This window comes from Podarcis filfolensis (assembly GCF_964270895.1).
Source record: "Podarcis filfolensis genome assembly, chromosome: 1".
In the NCBI taxonomy this organism is placed as follows: domain Eukaryota; kingdom Metazoa; phylum Chordata; class Lepidosauria; order Squamata; family Lacertidae; genus Podarcis; species Podarcis filfolensis.
In genome coordinates, this window is record NC_139604.1 from 105,238,576 (window position 1) to 105,257,193 (window position 18,618).

At 44.0% G+C, this 18,618-nt stretch overlaps 1 protein-coding gene across 1 annotated transcript in view; it reads right to left on the minus strand.

Moving 5' to 3' along the window:
• Positions 1-992: 992 nt before the first annotated feature.
• The window catches only part of LTBP2 (latent transforming growth factor beta binding protein 2), a 133,732-nt gene continuing 116,106 nt past the window's right edge, over positions 993-18,618 (minus strand). Inside the window, exons 21-34 of the mRNA XM_083609362.1 lie at positions 16,622-16,744; positions 15,633-15,758; positions 14,845-14,967; positions 14,487-14,618; positions 13,120-13,245; positions 11,978-12,121; positions 11,082-11,273; positions 10,826-10,909; positions 7,395-7,523; positions 7,009-7,149; positions 6,754-6,921; positions 4,895-5,170; positions 3,648-3,800; positions 993-2,222 (exon numbers count right to left, since the gene is read on the minus strand). Of these exons, the coding sequence (XP_083465488.1) occupies positions 2,056-2,222; positions 3,648-3,800; positions 4,895-5,170; positions 6,754-6,921; positions 7,009-7,149; positions 7,395-7,523; positions 10,826-10,909; positions 11,082-11,273; positions 11,978-12,121; positions 13,120-13,245; positions 14,487-14,618; positions 14,845-14,967; positions 15,633-15,758; positions 16,622-16,744 (2,084 nt within the window). The 3' untranslated portion in view covers positions 993-2,055. The remainder of the gene's footprint in view (positions 2,223-3,647; positions 3,801-4,894; positions 5,171-6,753; positions 6,922-7,008; positions 7,150-7,394; positions 7,524-10,825; positions 10,910-11,081; positions 11,274-11,977; positions 12,122-13,119; positions 13,246-14,486; positions 14,619-14,844; positions 14,968-15,632; positions 15,759-16,621; positions 16,745-18,618) is intronic.

Here is an 18,618-nt window from a genome sequence, read left to right on the forward strand (position 1 = left end):
AGTGGAGCTTACACTCAAAGTAAGATTACATCCTAACATATTGCTCTCTACTGGGTGAATTAAGTGCTGGAAGAATTTGCAGAGAATCTCTTGTGCAGTTTTTGTTTAGCTCTCTTCCTGGCCTTTGTTGTTGTTGTTGTTTAGTCGTTTAGTCGTGTCCGACTCTTCGTGACCCCATGGACCAGAGCACGCCAGGCACTTCTGTCTTCCACTGCCTCCCGCAGTTTAGTCAGACTCATGTTTGTAGCTTCGAAGACACTATCCAACCATCTCGTCCTCTGTCGTCCCCTTCTCCTTGTGCCCTCCATCTTTCCCAACATCAGGGTCTTTTCCAGGGAGTCTTCTCTTCTCATGATGTGGCCAAAGTATTGGAGCCTCAGCTTCATGATCTGTCCTTCCAGTGAGCACTCAGGGCTGATTTCCTTAAGAATGGATAGGTTTGATCTTCTTGCAGTCCATGGGACTCTCAAGAGTCTCCTTCCTGGCCTTAATCATATGCTATTTCAAGGACATTGCATATAGAGACCTCCCAGGTCTGCAAACAGTGTGGTTGGAAGGGGATGCCCCCAGCCAGTGCCTGTTTGTGCTGCACTAAGTGCAGTATGATTTTTAAGTGTATTTTATTGACTTTTTTGTTTGCATAGAAATCCAGTTGTAACACAGTAAAATATAAATGCAATTAAAAATCAGTATTAATATTTAATGCAATGGAAGTGCCTCCTGTGAATGGCCTGCTCACTTCGTACCTACGAATGACAGAGCAGCTGCTCCACCATCTTCAGCCATGCCTGCGGACGACCTTAAAAAACCCCCTGTGAACCACATACCGCTGTTTGGGAATTCCAGGCCTAAAATCCACAGTTTACAAACCAGCTCCTCTCTTTTACCCTACCCACTTGGCTTTTAGCTAACTCTTTGCAGCGGCTTCCGGTGCCAAGCTTGGGAAAGGATAAAGGCAGAAACATTCATGACCAGCTCCAGCCTAAAAGCTGTAAGGCACAATATAAAAACCATTTATTTTAACATCATGTTGAATTTTTCCCAATAGAAAAGCACCACAAAGAAAACTTCTCAGAACTAAAGAGCTGTAGTCGTCCCCGTGCCCCCCCCCCCGAGCCAATACTCCAGCAGCCATAGGAAGTGTAGGGGTGGGTGTCCATGGTTTGGATGAATAAAGAGAGGCAGCATCCAATCTGTGCCAGACTATATAAATAGAATCCATACACGTTGAACATGACCACCCCTTTTTCCTGGCTCAGGTACAAAAGACTCTGCCCCTTTTCTTGCTAGTGAGGGGGGCTTTGGGACAGGGTTAGACAGACTTGGACAGGAGAAGCCGCAATGTTTGTGACACCCGTGGACTGAATAATGTTTTTCATTCCCTGTGGGAAATCTACAGAGTCCAAGTGGTACCTGTGTTGCTGGGGGTTGCTGCCCATTTAGCACACACAGCTGGAAGAGTCCTGTGCCTTACTGTCCTTTTGTCAACTGTGACAGAGTGACTTGGGAATCCCACAGTAACGAGTATGAGTAAAATTGCATTGGAGTGGTTTTGCAGTAAGTTAAAAAAGACCCTACACAATATGAACCTGTGGAGGGGTGAGAGGGAAATGAATACTTGTCCTATGGATGAGGCCTTGTGAGAGTGATTCCCATGGCATGAAATTCTGCAGCTTCATGATATGAACTGGAGGGCAAAATAGGTGAATAGGGGTGAGCATACTCATGACCCACACAATGAAAGTTATTATTTGGAGGCCAAGGACATTGATAAAAATGAGGATGACAACCTATAAAACGGGACACGATGAAGCGACTGGGACCTGAGTGTTTGCACCACAGCTGAAGCGGGAAGCCTGGGCTGAGCGGGCCAGCAAGAGAGACGAAGGAACTCTGCAGCTTCTCACTGGCCTTTGTCCCTGTGAGTTGAGCCCAATGAGGTTTTTGTCGTTTGGGAAATAATCGACGGGTTTTTAAAGCTGTTTCTTTTCTGGCTGAGCAGACCTACAGTTCTCAAAGCAAATGTCCGTAGGGGTTCCATGGCTGCTTTGTGGGTCACGCGGCCTCTGCATTCTGAGCTGTCCCTGGCACGCAGCGGTGGGGCTCAGCTAAAGCTACGTAACCAGGCAAGCAGTTGCAGCGGTAGGAGCCTTCTGTGTTCTCGCAAGTGCTGCCTTCACACAGGGTCATAGAGGCATTTGCTTCCCCGCACTCATTAACATCTGATGGGGGAGAGAAAAACAGTGCATCCATTAGGCCCAGCAGTGCAGAAGTTCTCTCTTATTCCCTTTTGGTAGAATCCACAACAAGACCAGGCTTAAACGACATGCTGAGTGCATATAAAATCACCCACATTTGAGTCCCAGGTTCTGTTCTACACATGTATTATTTGCATACAAGCATGGCTTCCTGTTGGGCCAGAGGGAGCTGGGGGGGCAAATGTTGTGGGTGTAAGAGCCAATGAATAAAAAATATTGAAAGCCGGAGTGGGCAATCTGTGGCCCTCCAGATGTTGGGCAGACCCCAAGTCCCACAAAGGACAGCCAGCATGGCCAGTGATGATCGGAGATGTAGCTGAACTATGACTTCCATTATACCTGGCCTTTGACCCATGCTGGCTGTGGCTGATGGTAGCAAAGGCCATTGTTCAGTGTTTTGTATGTGTACTATCAGATTCTTATTCAAATCTATAAAAAAACCAAGGGTATCTGGGCTGGTGCCTAAAGGGGGAAAACACACCAAAGTCCATAACTGGGCAACTTCTTTATTAAAAGGTAAAGGTAAAGGGACCCCTGACCATTAGGTCCAGTTGTGGCCGACTCTGGGGTTGCAGCGCTCATCTCGCTCTATAGGCTGAGGGAGCCGGCGTTTGTCCGCAGACAGCTTCCGGGTCATGTGGCCAGCATGACTAAGCCGCTTCTGGCGAACCAGAGCAGTGCATGGAAATGCCGTTTACCTTCCCGCTGGAGCGATACCTATTTATCTACTTGCACTTTGACATGCTTTCGAACTGCTAGGTTGGCAGGAGCAGGGACCGAGCAACAGGAGCTCACTCCGTCGCGGGGATTCGAACCACCGACCTTCTGATCAGCAAGTCCTAGGCTCTGTGGTTTAACCCACAGCACCACCCACGTCCCTAACTTCTTTATTAGGACAAAGCTAAAGTCTCGAAGATGTGGCATGTTTCAAATTATCCAGAATTCTTCATCAGACAAGATGTTACACCAGTTTGAACGTGGTTGGATGGGGAAAAACAATAAAATGGTTGTACATTGCTTTGGGCTGCCTTGGGCAAATAATGCAACCAACAAAATAAATAAATAAATGGTTGGATGTTATAGTCATGAAGTCTGCTAATAGGTTCTGAGGTAATAATCAGGTTGAAGAAGAAAAAATTTCTGCTACCCCCATTTCTCTGAGAAAACAAAGCCCAGTTTGTAAGCCAGTTCTGTCCCACACCTTAAACAAAACAATAAGTTCCTGGGCAGGCAGGCTTTGCCCAAATGACTCATGTTTCTCTTTACTTCTGCTCTCCACTTGCCCAAGAACCTATGGTTTCATTTAAGGCGATTCCTGAAAATCAAAGGTTAGTCTTTCAGCAGCTACTGTATACCAGCTCTTCCTTTCTGTAAGGTCTGGCAACTTACCCACACAGGCCATGAGTATCAAATCTAACTGGAAGCCATCAAAGCAGTCGCAGGTGTAGCCCTCCTGCACTCGCACACAGCGCCCGTTCTCGCAACCATTCAGGATCCCACACTCCTCGGCTCGCAACCCTTCAAAGCTGCTGTAGCGTTGTCCTGAAGACACAAGGGAACAATAAGCCAGTATAGAGAGGGACTCTCAGAGTCTACCCAGAAAACAGAGCATCAAGGGACACACACATGGTCAATGTATTAAAGACAAACATGGGCCAGATAAAATATGTCATGGTTTGTGTATCTTTGCTCTAGCCTATTTCCTTTCCCATTAACCCTGCTTTTAACTATAAATTAAATAAAACTTTCCCCTTCGTTTTAAACATTCAACTCCAACTAAACATCAGTAAGAGGTGTTTGATGGTGGAATATACTCCCTTGGGAAGTGGTGGACTCTCCTTCATTGAAGGTTTTTAAAGCAGATGTTGGGTAGCCATCTGTCATGTATGGTTTAGTTGAGATTTCTACATTGCAGAGGGTTGGACCAGATGACACTCAAGGTCTCTTCCAACTCTACTATTCTATAATTCAGTATAATAACAAGTTTAAGAGCTAAGAAAAAGGGTAGGTAAGGGGTCAAGCAAAGAAGAAGATTTCCTTCCCTCCTTTTGCCCTCTCTGTCCATCCCGCCTCGCCCTAACAACAAGGATCTGTGTGTGGAAGCAGATTTCCCCATTCACACCAGGTATAAATCTGCCATCCAAATGGAGATTTGAATGTGCTTCCAATTTACTGCTAGTGATATGCACACACAAACCTCCTTACTTGGATTAACACACCCGGCTCCAGGAAGACAGTTATTACAGGGTCTCTGCTTGAGATGTGAAGTGCCTGACTAGATCATACACAGGTAGTGGCTTGAATAGGTGTCCCCAGATTTGGCTCTATGGAGCTAACTCCAGCTGAGAGGCTGCCCCAGCAGATATTCAGCCCTCAAGACGATTTTATAGTTGGAAGGCTATGCACCCAGTCCTGGTTTCTCCCTAGGTTTTTTTGGGGCACCCAGTACATCTGTACATGCGGTGCTTTGCTAATTACAATAGTGGTATTTTGTGAATTCCCTGGGTAGAGATTAGCTCAAAGAATCTCCAAGATGAAGTTGAGCAAATGTCTGCCTACAGTCTGCTAATGTATCTGTAGCTCATCCCTGGGTATGAGAAGAATTTTCTACCATTTTTCTTTCTTTTAGCATTTACCAATTTGGCCAGGCACATAGCGTGGCTGAGTTTGTGCTGGGCGGAGCTGTGCTGCTTGCAGGGACGAATCACCGTCAAATCCATGACTCGGTTCTCTGTTTGAGAGGCTGATATCAGGTGCTCCATACTCAAGACCCAACTGGTTGTAATAGGGTTCTAAATCTGGCCTGTAGAGTCCATACTGATGGTCTTCCTGGGTTGGGCCATATTCATAGCCAGGCATTTCTCGGAGTTCAGCCTCACTTCTGGCAACATTGCACAGCTGAGCAAAATCCTCTGGAGGGAGACATAGAGAAAAGAGGCAGATAAACACACCACCATATCTCACCTGCCCAAGTCTTGCGATAATCTCTGGAGGCCTTTCTCCAAGTCCCTCTACCTTTTGAGATGAGTCAAATGGTGACAGAGAACAGGGTCTTTTCTGGGGTGGTGCCTTATTTATGGAAAGTTCTTCCCAATGAGGTTTGCCCAGCTCTTTGGCTGGCTACTGTGAGAACAGGATGCTGGACTATATGAGCCCTTGGCCTGATACCTAAGAACCTAAGAAGAGCTTCCTATAACGACATTTTTATTTGCCCAGGCGATTTCAAAATGTTGTGTTTTTACATCTGATGGTCACTGTTCATTTTATACCAAGGCTGTTGCTGATAAGTGTTATGTTGAGTTTATTGTTACAATTCCTGTGCTAATCACTGTAAGTCACTCCTAAAGTTTTATGACTGAAGAGTGAGTTACTAAGTCTTCGCAATCAACCAAATCAAGCACATTCCGGATGCTAGACAGTATACCTGGGTGCTCTTGTGCTTGGGTCCTGTTTGCGGGTTTGCTACTAGGATCTGGTTAGCCACTCTGAGAAGAGAATGCTAAACCAGATGGGCCATTGGTCTGATCCAGCAGGCTCTTCCTATGTTCTTATGCCGGACAGTGCACAAAGGACCACAAACCCATTAGAGTGGACTGGGGTTGAGGTTAAAGTTTGGACTAGACAGAAATAGCTGCACCACATGCAAAAAGGGTATTGCGAGTCGTATAGGGATGTGCCTTTCCTTTTTGATTTTGGTGACTCTTGTTTATGATGGTCAAGCTGGAAAAAATATTATTTAGTATTTCTTGGATTTACCCATGAAAAGGTTTCTCATGGGTCCCAGGATGAAGCTTCATTTTTTGGATTGAAAGCTCCTCCTGAGACAACCCTGGTGAAGATCCCCATAGATATGGGACAAAGTCATATCTGTGAGGTCACAGTGTGTCTTTGATGTGGATTAGCTCAACAGATAAAGGTAAAGGTAAAGGGACCCCTGACCATTAGGTCCAGTCGTGACCGACTCTGGGGTTGCAGCACCCATCTCGCTTTACTGGCTGAGGGAGCCGGCGTACAGTTTCTGGGTCATGTGGCCAGCATGACTTAGCCGCTTCTGGCGAACCAGAGCAGCACATGGAAACGCCGTTTACCTTCCCACCAGAGTGGTACCTATTTATCTACTTGCACTTTGAGTGCTTTCGAACTGCTAGGTTGGCAGGAGCAGGGACCGAGCAACGGGAGCTCACCCCATCGCAGGGATTCCAACCACCGACCTTCTGATCGGCAAGTCCTAGGCTCTGTGGTTTAACCCACAGCGCCACCAGTAGATGTATTCATTATTAAACATTATTAACAACGTATTAATAATACATTCTTGGTAACATTGCTAATGATGACTCAAGTTCTTGGAGATACTGCGAAGGGTCAAGTCAGTGATGTGAATCCAATTGCTCATGTGTGGATTTGCCCAGTGGAAATCTTATCTGAGGCCTAGCCTTAGCTGTTGATAGAACCCCGCCCCCCATCCCCAAATCCCAAGTGATTTGTGCCTTCTCACCAGAGGACCTGGGGGGGCAGAGTGCACAGTCCTGACTCCAGGCGTCTCCATAGCGGCAGCAGCATTCTGTGTACGTGGTTCGTTGCCCCAGCAGTGGCTCGTTGCAGATGTAGTTGGAGACACTCTGCCAGCAGATGTCTAAGTGAATGTCAAGTTCATCCACATCATCTGCCAGTGAAAGAAACAGAAAAGCCATCGGAGCTACAAAACCTGCTTTTAGAGACCATTTTGCACTGTAGTCAGAACTGCACTCACCTGCACTGTTGGAAACGTTGACACAGCGGTTGCGGGTCGCATCCAGCACGAGGGGAAGGCTACAGAAGCAATGATAGGAACCAGCTGTGTTGAGACACTTGCCGTTTGCACAGGCGTCTTCATTTTCACACTCATCTAGATCTGCAGCCACAGAAGTTCAGCAGAAAAGTTTACATCAGTAAGACGGACCTCTTTGACCCTCTCACACAGAAAAAGATTCCCTCCCTCCCCTGATCAGGTGTGCACAGAATTTCAGGGAGTACCTTACTTACTCCATGTGATGCTTAAAATAAAAACGGGGGTGGGGGGGGCCTTTCCCTACAATTGTGTGGGCAATTCTACAAAGCACAGAAAATATATCAAGCAGCTAGAAAGAGACTTCTCACCAATACATTCAAGCTTGCTGGAGTCATAGATAAAACCGGCGCGGCAGAAGCAGGCATAGCCTGGCGCTACGTTCACACAGTGACCATTACGGCAGACCTCGTGGCCAAACATTTTACACTCATCAGCATCTAGTGGGAGAGAGAGGTTTAATCAGACCTAGAAACAAAACAGTTAAGACCTACGGGGACCCTGACCTATTTATTCTCTTCTTTTTAAAGATTTTTATTGATACAGCAAGGGGGGAAAAACCCACAAATACCAAATTACACACAGGAATAACCATAGACACATAATTTTCTTAGCAAACAATAAAACATATTTTGGTGTTAACGCTAAAGACCCAACCTCCCGTCTATTCCATATTTCGATTTCATATTACTTATCGCCAATACACACTTTTATCATAATTAAACTTTTTCTTAATATATCTAATTTCTTAGATCTACCTTGCAGCTATTACTGAAGTTCCTCAAATGCTGCAACAGAATTTAAACTACTATATTTATTTTTCAGATATTCTTTGAAAACCTTCCATTTTGAAGCAAATTCCTGTTTATTCTCAAGGGTGGTGCTTTTCAAGCTGTCTATCTTCAGAGAACTGATTTCACACCTAACTTGCTATTGAACACCTGCCTGTTTTAGAGGATTCTGGGATGCATTCATTTAATGTGTGCTGCTGTGTTGGTCAGGCCTGTTGTGCCTCATCATAGTTGTGAGTGACTTTTAGAACACGTCCACCCTACAAATTTTCTGTGGCAAAGCCAACCTTTTTTTCAGTCATTATTTTTACAGGGCATCTCTTTGACACTGTCATCCAATCATAGTTCTTCTGTGTTCCCCCCACCCCATAATTCTTATTTTTCTTTCCAGACTGCAAAAAAAACCCAAGTTTGAGGGAAAGAATGGAACAACACCACAATTGACTAGAGATGTTGATCACCTTAGTGCTAACTCTTCCCTGTTTTTTAAGAGGCGTGTATTTTGACATGCACAGAGACACAATAGGTAGGCAGTACTGCCGCTGTGGGTTAAACCACAGAGCCTAGGACTTGCCGATCAGAAGGTCGGCGGTTCGAATCCCTGCGACAGGGTGAGCTCCCATCGCTCGGTCCCAGCTCCTGCCAACATAGCAGTTCGAAAGCACGTCAAAGTGCAAGTAGATAAATAGGTACCGCTCTGGTGGGAAGGTAAATGGCGTTTCCGTGCGCTGCTCTGGTTCGCCAGAAGTGGCTTAGTCATGCTGGCCACATGACCCAGAAGCTGTACGCCAGCTCCCTTGGCCAGTAGAGCGAGATGAGCGCCGCAACCCCAGAGTCGGCCACGACTGGACCTAATGGTCGGGGGTCCCTTTACCTTTACCTTACTGCCAACACACCCCTTCACAGTTACCATTCCTACTGGTACCATTTTATCAGCAGGTTTTTTCTTTCTTTTTTAAAAAAAGAACACGTTAATGACTTTTCATCTTTGTTTTCAAAATGTTGAAATATTTGTGCTTAAATAAAAAGGTGTTTCGGTGTACACAGAGAAAAGTGTCATACCCCCCCACCCCACAGTGTGGAAAACCTACTCCCAATTCTGCATGTAGCATATAGTGAAGAGCAACTCCTGTTCCCATAATAAAGTTAATGGAACAAATGACCACATTCAAAAATGATTATTCAGGCTGAAAAACTTTTCTAGATAGCAAGTATCAACCATGAGTTTTCAATTCTCAGTTCAATACTACTACTAAATCCTGCTGCAGGAAAGATTCTATGCTTTTAAACCTTACTCCTGTTAAACTGAAGGTTTATCATATTCGGTGCTATTTTTCCAGAAAAAGAGGTGCTGGAATTCACCATGAACACCTCCCTCACTTTCTTAGAATGGCACCTGAGGGGTGCTGGAAATGTGTTCCAGTGAGTTCCATTATACTCATACAAGTGAGTAAACTAATCATTTTTTGGAACATAAACCACCTCTGTATGTCTAATGCAGAAGGTATGAAAAGCGAGAGAGGTGACTGCAGTCCTTCCTTCTACTTAATTCCTTCATCTTCTACATACTCTGATAAATTCTAAGACTTGCACAAATGAAAGTAGACCATTTTATGAGCACTTACAGCAAAATGTTACCTTTAAACTCAGTTTGCCTCCTGGGTCCTTTCCTAAGGCTCCATTAAGAACTCTATAGAGTCTGCCTTGGTCAGTCTGAGGGGCTGCCAGATTTTATTTTCTGGCCTGATCTCTAACTACCTGACAATTTGTAGTTCACAGTCTTATTCTGTATAGAGCCATCCCCAGATTTATTGGTGATGTTTCCTACTAATCTTTCTTTCTCACAGACTGTCACAAGTAAGATTACAAAAGTTTTGGAGGGTATCGCAGATCTGTTGATTTAGGTTTTTCTCAGTTTCTCATTTTTCCAATCATAAGTTCAGTTAACACCATTTCAGCATCAGTTTGTGTTATTTTTTTTTGGGGGGGGGAGTCTTCATGAAAATCCACACACATGTTTGCAAGCAGTTTCCCCTAATACAGTGCATTTACCTATGTGATTGTCACGTATGTATTTTTCTATACACTTTCCCCTAATGTACACATTCTTGAATTCATTTTTTGGTTGAAGAACTGCATCAATATATTTGGAGAAGTGTGAAATTTGAAGGGTAGCTGTGTTTCTGTTCACATATTGGTTTGTGAAATGCGAATATGTGAAGGTTGTATTAACATGGGAACAAACAAACAAAACACACCCCATCCTTAGGCCAGATTGTATCTGTCTTCTCCCCAATTTCATGACTAATTGCAGCTTGCAGAAGGCGGAGGTATGTGGGGGGAGGCTGTCCGACCGCTGCAGGCCCCCACCAGCTGCTTTTAAGTCAAGATAAAAATGGTTCAGTTTTTAAGTCAAGATAAAAATGGTTCAGAGTTCTGATTACAGATCTCCCACTCTGAAAGTACATTTGGCAAGGCATCCCATGTGAAGATTGTCTGCGTCCCTGTGGAGATGAAGTAGTCAAAACTTTGGGTCATATCTTTTTTGAATGCAATGTTCATAGAGTGGAATGTAACAGCAACCTTGCCCCCTTCTAGGAACATCCTGGAAGGTTTCTGGAATGGCATCCAGAATATTTCTTGGCTAACGCAAGCAAGTTAATGACAGAATTAGAGGCCAAGTTCCTCTTCTCTGCTCAAAGGTCTCATAAGATGGTGCTCTCATTTTAATTGCAATCTGTATCTCAGGTTTTATTGATGTATCATATTGTATTTTAAATATGGCTATGTTTTATTGGTCATGTTTTTACTCTGTTTTGTTTTAACAGGTCTAGGACTGTACAATAAATTATTGACTGACTGACTGAGTGATTGATTGAGATCTTCCACATCACACCTAACTTTGACCTTCAGATGCCTGGTGGAACGGGTAGAAAAAGAGAAAGGGGTACCTGTGTAAGATGTCTGTCCAAAAATCAGCGTCCCTTCCACAGGGATATATCCTTTCCCACTAGGGCAAATGTCAGTATATTCCACTGGCAAAAACAGGGGAAGAAACAAGAAGTTCAGCGGGATAGGGAGAAAGAGAGGGAAAAACCACACATAAAGTATATCATTATTGCAGCACACAACTTGAACATGGCAAGCCATGGTGACCTCTCTCTTTGACTGGATCTGGCAGAGAACACTACAGAGCAAATGTCTCACCTGAGCCAATGACGGGGCATGGATGTGTCTCACAATTGTCTCCCCAGGCTGCTCCTTCTGTGCAGCAGCATTCTTCCTTGGTGGTGTTATTGGCCAAGACACTGTCACATAGTGGGATGTCACCAATATGATAGTAGCACTCCTTCCTCTCTGAGCTTCTGGGATGCAAAGATACAGGCCTTCCGGGTCCTCCTAAGTTTAGAGAGAAAATGTAGGGGTTTTCTTTTTGTTATCACCCACTGATAATGTGGGTGTCTTCATTAGAGCTCTAGGAAGGTTCCTGGACTACTGTATCCATTTGATTAAAGGCATCTGGCAGAGCATGGTATTCTCAGGATTTTACCATATAAGTAATGCTAGAATGCAACCTATTTTAAAGAGAAGAAAGTTGCAAACAGCAGCACAGCCACCACCTCTGCAGTACAGCTGCCCTCTCCCTGATACATTATGTGGGAATGGGACATCACACTGCTGGTGTCAGATTGGGGGTTATAAAAGTCTCAGTAAGAATAAAATTTAGGGCATGCATTTGGAGTCATGCAGAAAAGCCTTAAGAAACTCAAGTTTCAGTTTACTATCCTTACACTTATCAAAAGATTTTGAGCTATGCCTTTTCACATAGGAATTACTGCATCCTTGATTGGACAAGATGATGACTGGTGGAACTATGTTCAGAAGTGATGTCATCATGTGCATAATAAATTGTTTTGTGACTCGGTTAGATCAAAAGTCTCTTTGAGCTTGTCTGATCAGCAGATCATACTGTTTAGATACTCAGATCTAAAGGTGAAGAACCTACTGCAGGGCTTCCTTTTATACAAACCCATAAAATGAATTTGTGGTTCTTCTTACTAGAACAGTGTCTTGCATTGCCCTGCCAAGCAAGTAACTCTCACCCATGTCTGCTCGGGGGCGGCATTCGCCTGTTTCCGTGTCATAGTCCTCATGGTCACTGGAACACAAGCACAGAAAAGCACCTTCCACGTTCTCACAAAGTGCTGTCCCACAGACGGCAACCATCATCTCACATTCGTTCACATCTGCAAGATACAAAATCTTATAAGTGCATTAAGAAGCCCTACATCTGCCCCAAAGCCTTCTGATTTGCCATTCCTTCTCTTCACAACTAAACCTTGAAAATAAAATAAACAAACTGGGCAGGGCTGACCCAAGACATTTTGCTACCTGAGGCAGAGCAGAAAATGCTCCCCCACGGTCAAGGGGTACAGTACCCAAAGCCAGTCAAACTATTTTGGCATTTGAGGAAGAAAACTCCACAAGCAACCCTCCTCATCCATGGCAATAGAAGCACAAAAACAAGGCTGCAGTCCTAACCTCAGTTACTCAGGTGTACGCCCCAATGAAGTCCATAGGGCCTACTTTCAAGTAGACACGATTAGGACTGCACTTTTATAAATTAATTTGCAGCCCTTTCCTAACACCCAGTATCAGCTTTTGCCTAATGGTAGGGCCAGCCCTGAAATGTAGCCCCTCATTTAATGGGTTTCTCATTTCTCACCATGTTCATTCATTTACAGATGTGTGATGGCAGCTGTAATGTGTTTTAAACCAGGGATTGCAACTTTACATTCTCAAGTTTGGGCTCCAAGTGCAAATACATGTATAAGCCACTTTTGCGTACAAAGCAAATAGGAAGAGGCAGTTTCAGGGGGGAAAGCATGGAGAGGGGAATGATGAGACCCCCCCCCATCCTCTGCTCTTTTGCATCCCCTTGCTTTATACATAACACATGGGTCGTGCCATCATCACATCTTGTTACACCTTTAGAAAAGGAACTGATGAGTCTTGGAGATTCATCTGGGGCTACTTTTGCCTGCAGTCCTAGCCCTCCAGTATAAGGGCCTAATCACAGAAGACTTTTTATTACTAGGGATTATGAGGGGCTGGATTTTCATGAGGGCAGAATTTACGACAATGAGAGCAGAAGCATGAACAGATCTTGGTCCCGTATTTTGGAGAGCTGTCAGCATCTAGAAGAAAGAGGTAACATGGAACTAGAATGCTGAGTGACTCTTACCAACGCAGTCAAGGCCTGAAGGTGAGTTTTCATAGCCACGGTCACACAGACAATGGAACGAGCTGTCTGTGTTGACGCAGAACCCATGACTGCCACACAGAGTCTCGTTGGCACACTCATCAATATCTGCAGGGAAGAAGGACAGATGAATCAGCACAGAGTCTATTTTCATAGCAAGCCCATCCCCACTTGTGCATCACAATCATAGGCTAGCAATCTTCCATCTTTCGCAATAGGGACATCTCTAGGTCCTCAGTTGACCAGACATTTACGCAAGAATAGGAAGTAATTCAATGAACTATTTTGAACTTCATTGCAACACCATCTGAGGGTGTTCAGAAAACAAAGCAAGCTGACATGTAGAAGAAGTAAGATGTCAAGAGGAATGGGCTGTTTTATGGGGTAAGGAATTTGATGAAGGAAGAATGTGGAAAAATGAATGAGGAAAGAAAGGGAGTATAAGCAGAATTTGGTTAACAAAAACAAATTTAAAACACTGCGCTGTAAATAAGTACAGGCGAGCTTCAGATGGTTTCTATATGTTTGTTATAAAGTATGCAAGAAGGATGTGACTGTGTCAATGATGTTGGGCACAGCCAGGTCAAAGGAAACAGGTTGTCTGATGGTGCAAAGGTGCTCAACTAACTGCACTTAACCTTTTTTACTTGCAGAGCAGCAAGGAGGTTTTCGGACTACTCCACCATAAATGCATCTCAGAAACAGATTAACATTGGGCTTGTGTTTTTTTCCTATGCAGATCACACACACCTATGTGATAATTCCATACTGGACATTAAAAGAAACATTTTGGTGACTGGCAAGAGTCACAGTATTAGCTAGAGATTGCATTGCACTAAGGAGAAGCCCTGAAGTCATGACACTAGTAACACCTGTTACTGGGACGGGCAGAAAATAATCATGGTATTAGCTAAGGAAACAATATGTATCTACATTTTGACACTCCCAAAATGTTAAGGAACTGGAGCTTATCTTTAAGGCATCGAAACTGTGTTGTCTCCAGCAGATCATTTCCCCTTTCACAACTACTATAGGACCCAAGTCTAATATTTACACTGCCCCCAGCCCCTGCTTATTTGATCTAGTTTGCAACAGACAGGGAAAGAGAGAGATGGGTTGGCCAATAAATCCTGGCAGGCTATATTTTATTAAAGGCTCCTAGTACTGAAGTGCCTATCTTGTGCATACAGCTCCTTAACAATCTTCCTAATAGGGAAAGAAAAAAGGTGGTTTCTCATATTGCATTTAAAAAAGGGAGATGCCTAGGCTTAATGAGAGCACAATAAGGCAGAAAGAGGCAGAAGCTTGTCTTTTGAATGCCCCAGAGTTTCTACAGACATGGAACCCACCAATGCATTCGCCAAAGGATGTGCGATGGAAGCCAGCTGGACATCCCATAATGCAGTGATATGAGCCCAAGGTGTTCTGGCATTCCCATGTGCCACACACGGCATCCCCGTATTCTTCACACTCATCCACATCTGTAATCCAAGGCAAAGCATTTCAAATAAGTAGTCAGAAAGACAAACATAATAAGGGAATATACACACCCAAAGCCAAATGGAGTCCAACACCACTTCTATGACTACAGTGGTTGATGTGCAAGACAAGAGCCTCTAGCAGTTAATGACTGCTATTTGTATTGAATATCACACTAGTTGGCCCTATTCTGTAGACATTTCTCCTCCTTTAGAGTTCACTTCTTACCTATACAATCATCAGTCTCCTGGGAATGTTTGAAGCCAGTTTGACACAAGCAGCTGTAAGACCCTTCTGTATTGAGGCACTGGCCATGCAAACACCTGGACTGGTCTGCACATTCATCTACATCTGGAGAAGGGAATATAAGACGACATAAAAAAGCACAGCATGAATTTGGCAACTTCAAACAAACAATCTTGAAAGAGGGCAGAAGACCAAGGACAGAAGCAGAAAGGGTTGAAAATGAGTGATGGGCAAGTTCAAATGAATTTGAGTTGAATTTGAAGTGGGCCCAAATCAACTTGTTGAGATTGGGGCTTGGGCCAAATTTGAAGTGGGCCCTGATGCCCTTTCACAGCCGCACATTCCAAACCACCAACCACCCCTGCCCCAAATTCACCCTTGCAAGTGAGGACCGTAGAAGAGAGGCCACATGACAGGAGGTGCATCCACTGACTCTTGGAAGACCATATTCCTTGGATCTAGGGACATTCCTGAACAGTATCCTGAGAGGGTCTAGGCCTTAAGCCTGAAGCTTCCTGTTCCACAAAGCTTCTAAGCCACCATCATCTCTCACCAGGTTAATGGAGGGCTAGCAGTGTGGGTTTGGTGATGCTGAATCAAGCTACTTATGAACTGGGCCTGGATATTGAAGGGAACTTGGACCAATTTAGAAGGAGCAAGTGGAAGAGAGACCCTTGGGTTTTCCCGCATGATCTTCCATCACTATTGGCATGAAGGGTCCAAGAGGACAGAGGAGCAGACCAAAGCCATTCTAGCATCTAGGATCTTACCTTGACAGCTGACTCCGCCACCAGCATTTGAAAAGCCAAGAGCGCAAATGCAGAAATAGGATCCATGGCTGTTCAGGCATTCGCCATTGGGGCTGCAGATGCCACTGTCCAGGCACTCATTCAGATCTACAGGAGAGCAAAGACAGTTACAGACAACTCGCTGACAAATAGGAATACTCAGTAGCAGCTGCTACTGAGTATTCCTATTTGTCAGCCCTTATACATAGCCTTATAGAAAGGACAGCTCTTTCAAGTCCAGCAGCAATGCTTGCTGCATCCTGATGCTTATGCTAGCCACGGATCTTTTGTTTCTGGAAGGGACATTGTTCTATATGAGCTTGCAAGAGTTTCCACAAGGGAAAACGCAACTTGGGCATGTTTTGCTTGATTGTATGGAAATGACTTTATTTAAGAGGCACTTGAATTAAGAAAGAATACAGAAGGAAATGAAGAAGAACACAGAATGAGAACAGGGCCCGGGTGGTGGGCTCACAATACAAATGAACAGTCAAATGAGGAAAAGAAAAGAGGAAGTGGGTAAGGAAAGGGGAAGATCCACTGAATCCAAACATCTTAGTTAATTGTCACAGGCATGTGAAAATAGCTACGCCTTTGAGGCATTTCTTAAAGAGTTGGGAATGGGAAGGAACTGGATGATGTGAAGATCTGAAGATTTCTCCATGTGATACAGATGGGAACAGGTGCTTATCTTGACAAATGCTCATTTATTCTCTCAATTTTTTTGTTGCCAACATGAACACTCTCCCAACCACTGGCTTGGAGTACCTTTAGCCTATGATATTCAAGCTGGTGTGGCAATTTCTTCCTGACCCTAGGAGGCTGGCTTGCACCAGGGCCACATGGTCCAGAATGGGAAGCCCCAAAATATACTGTTTGTGTTTTCCTTCTTCCCTTTCCTGAGCTAATGGTGAAGACATGGCTCAATGGGAGACGAATGGACAGATCCATTGGGGAAGAATCTGTCATACCTTCGCAGATGCTTCCATTGAAGAGCTCAAATCCAGCCCGGCAATGGCAGCTGTAGGAGCCTAGTGTGTTTAAGCACTCGCCTCCCAGGCAGTGAGTGTTTGCGTCTTCACATTCATTAATATCTGTCCAAGCAAAGGAAGACATGATTAATGTTAGAGAACAATTTGAAGCCATTATGGGAAGCTGCAACACTTAAACAAGGAGGGGAGGAACACAGCATATAGAAAAATTGGTCCCAGGTAGAGGAATTATGCAAGCCTAAGCTCTTTTTAAAACAAAAACAAAAAAATTGCATAGAAGAGATATTTACAGAGCACCTATGTGCAAGCTGTTGCAGAGGTAATTTATGTTAGTCAAACCTCAGCTCAATTCTTAGGAAGGTAACAAACACACATTTCTTTCTCTGTGCAATTATCTCTACACAGTTGTCTTTGACCCATATTCTGATGAGTGATATTCTTCTCTAGGTCAGTCTAATCTTTGAAGGAATTCTCCAGCTATCTCTCCCCCAGCTGCCTCGGCGTCAGTCACAGGGGAAGGCAAACACAATCTTAGTCCAGTAAAAGAATAGAATGTGCAGTACTTTGACTTCCTCAAGGAACTGGACCTCCCCCGCACCCCCATGTGTGCGCCGACCAATCCATCAACTAATTAAACAGACTCGCTTCCTTTCCTTACTTAAGGGCCATTACATGCATTCAGAAGAGATGTTCACAGCTCTCCAATGAGTTTTCCTGTGTGATACAACAAAAGGTTTTTGCAGATGTAGTGTTATTTGTAGATGTCCTCTTAAACCATCTTAAGGTGTATACATCTAAAAGAATGTAACTTTGTAAAGTAACACCAAGAAATTATCACACTCGTACCCAGGACCATTTCTTAAGTGCACATCAATTTAGGTAGTCACATCAAAAGATTTCCCCCTATAAACGTATCTCATATATAAAAAGACTCCCACACAATCAATTACCAGCTGGAGAGAAATGGCAAAATTATACATCTGTTTTATACAGTCACAACAATGTCTTTTATGCATAACTCCTGAAGCTTTTACTCCCTATTGTAGAACTTAAGAGCTAGAATTAGGATGGATATTAGCCGTCCCAGACTTCTTTTTTATTGTGTTCATTTGTTCCCAGGAGGGTATACTGTTCGTGCCTGCAAAAGTTTTGCAGCATGTCCTGCAACTTGCTGCTGAAATCCTGTAACTTTTTATACCACAAATGTTCTGGGTCCTTTTCTGTCCCCCCTCTGTTGTACTCTAGTGCAAGAGTGCCCCTCCAGGTGACAATAATGTAATAACATTGGGGAAGCACCACAGAACAATTAATATAGTGGAATGATGTGTGGACAGTCCAAAATACACCCACTCCTAATACACTATTGTTGCATCCATAACATGTTGCCGAAAACACCCTTTAAAAAAGCAGTCTTGAGGGGCCCAATGGTATTATTTGTAGGACCCTGAAATTTCAAGAGGAAATTATTTTCCAGGAAGTAGGAACTGAAGCTGTATATACAAATACGCTGAACATATATCTCTGGCACATTGCTAGGAAACAGCAGAAATTACAGAATGATAGCAGGCATGTGTTCCCTCTTCCCTTACTCCATCGCCCCCAACACCTGCACCCTTATAAATCAGGGGCTCCCTTTGCAGGGGGAGAAAATGCTAGCAAAATGCACTTCCCCATTTCAGCATGTTGCAGCACACAAGGGTCCTGTGAACTGGTCAGCACACTAGAGGAAAAACAGCTCCAGTTCTTTTTGATAATGAAACCCATCTCACTGATGTTCAGCCTCTCTTCTTGGTTTCTTGTTTGTTTTATTCTGTGGCCATTCCTAATATGAAGTGGCAACAAAGCCAGGTTTGCTACCAAGGGTGCACCCAGGAGACAACTGCAGACAGTTCTTACTCTTGATGAATGCACTTGTGACGCAACTGCTTCCAACGTGTGTTTGTCTCATTCACATATTATCTTTTTAAAAGATGTAT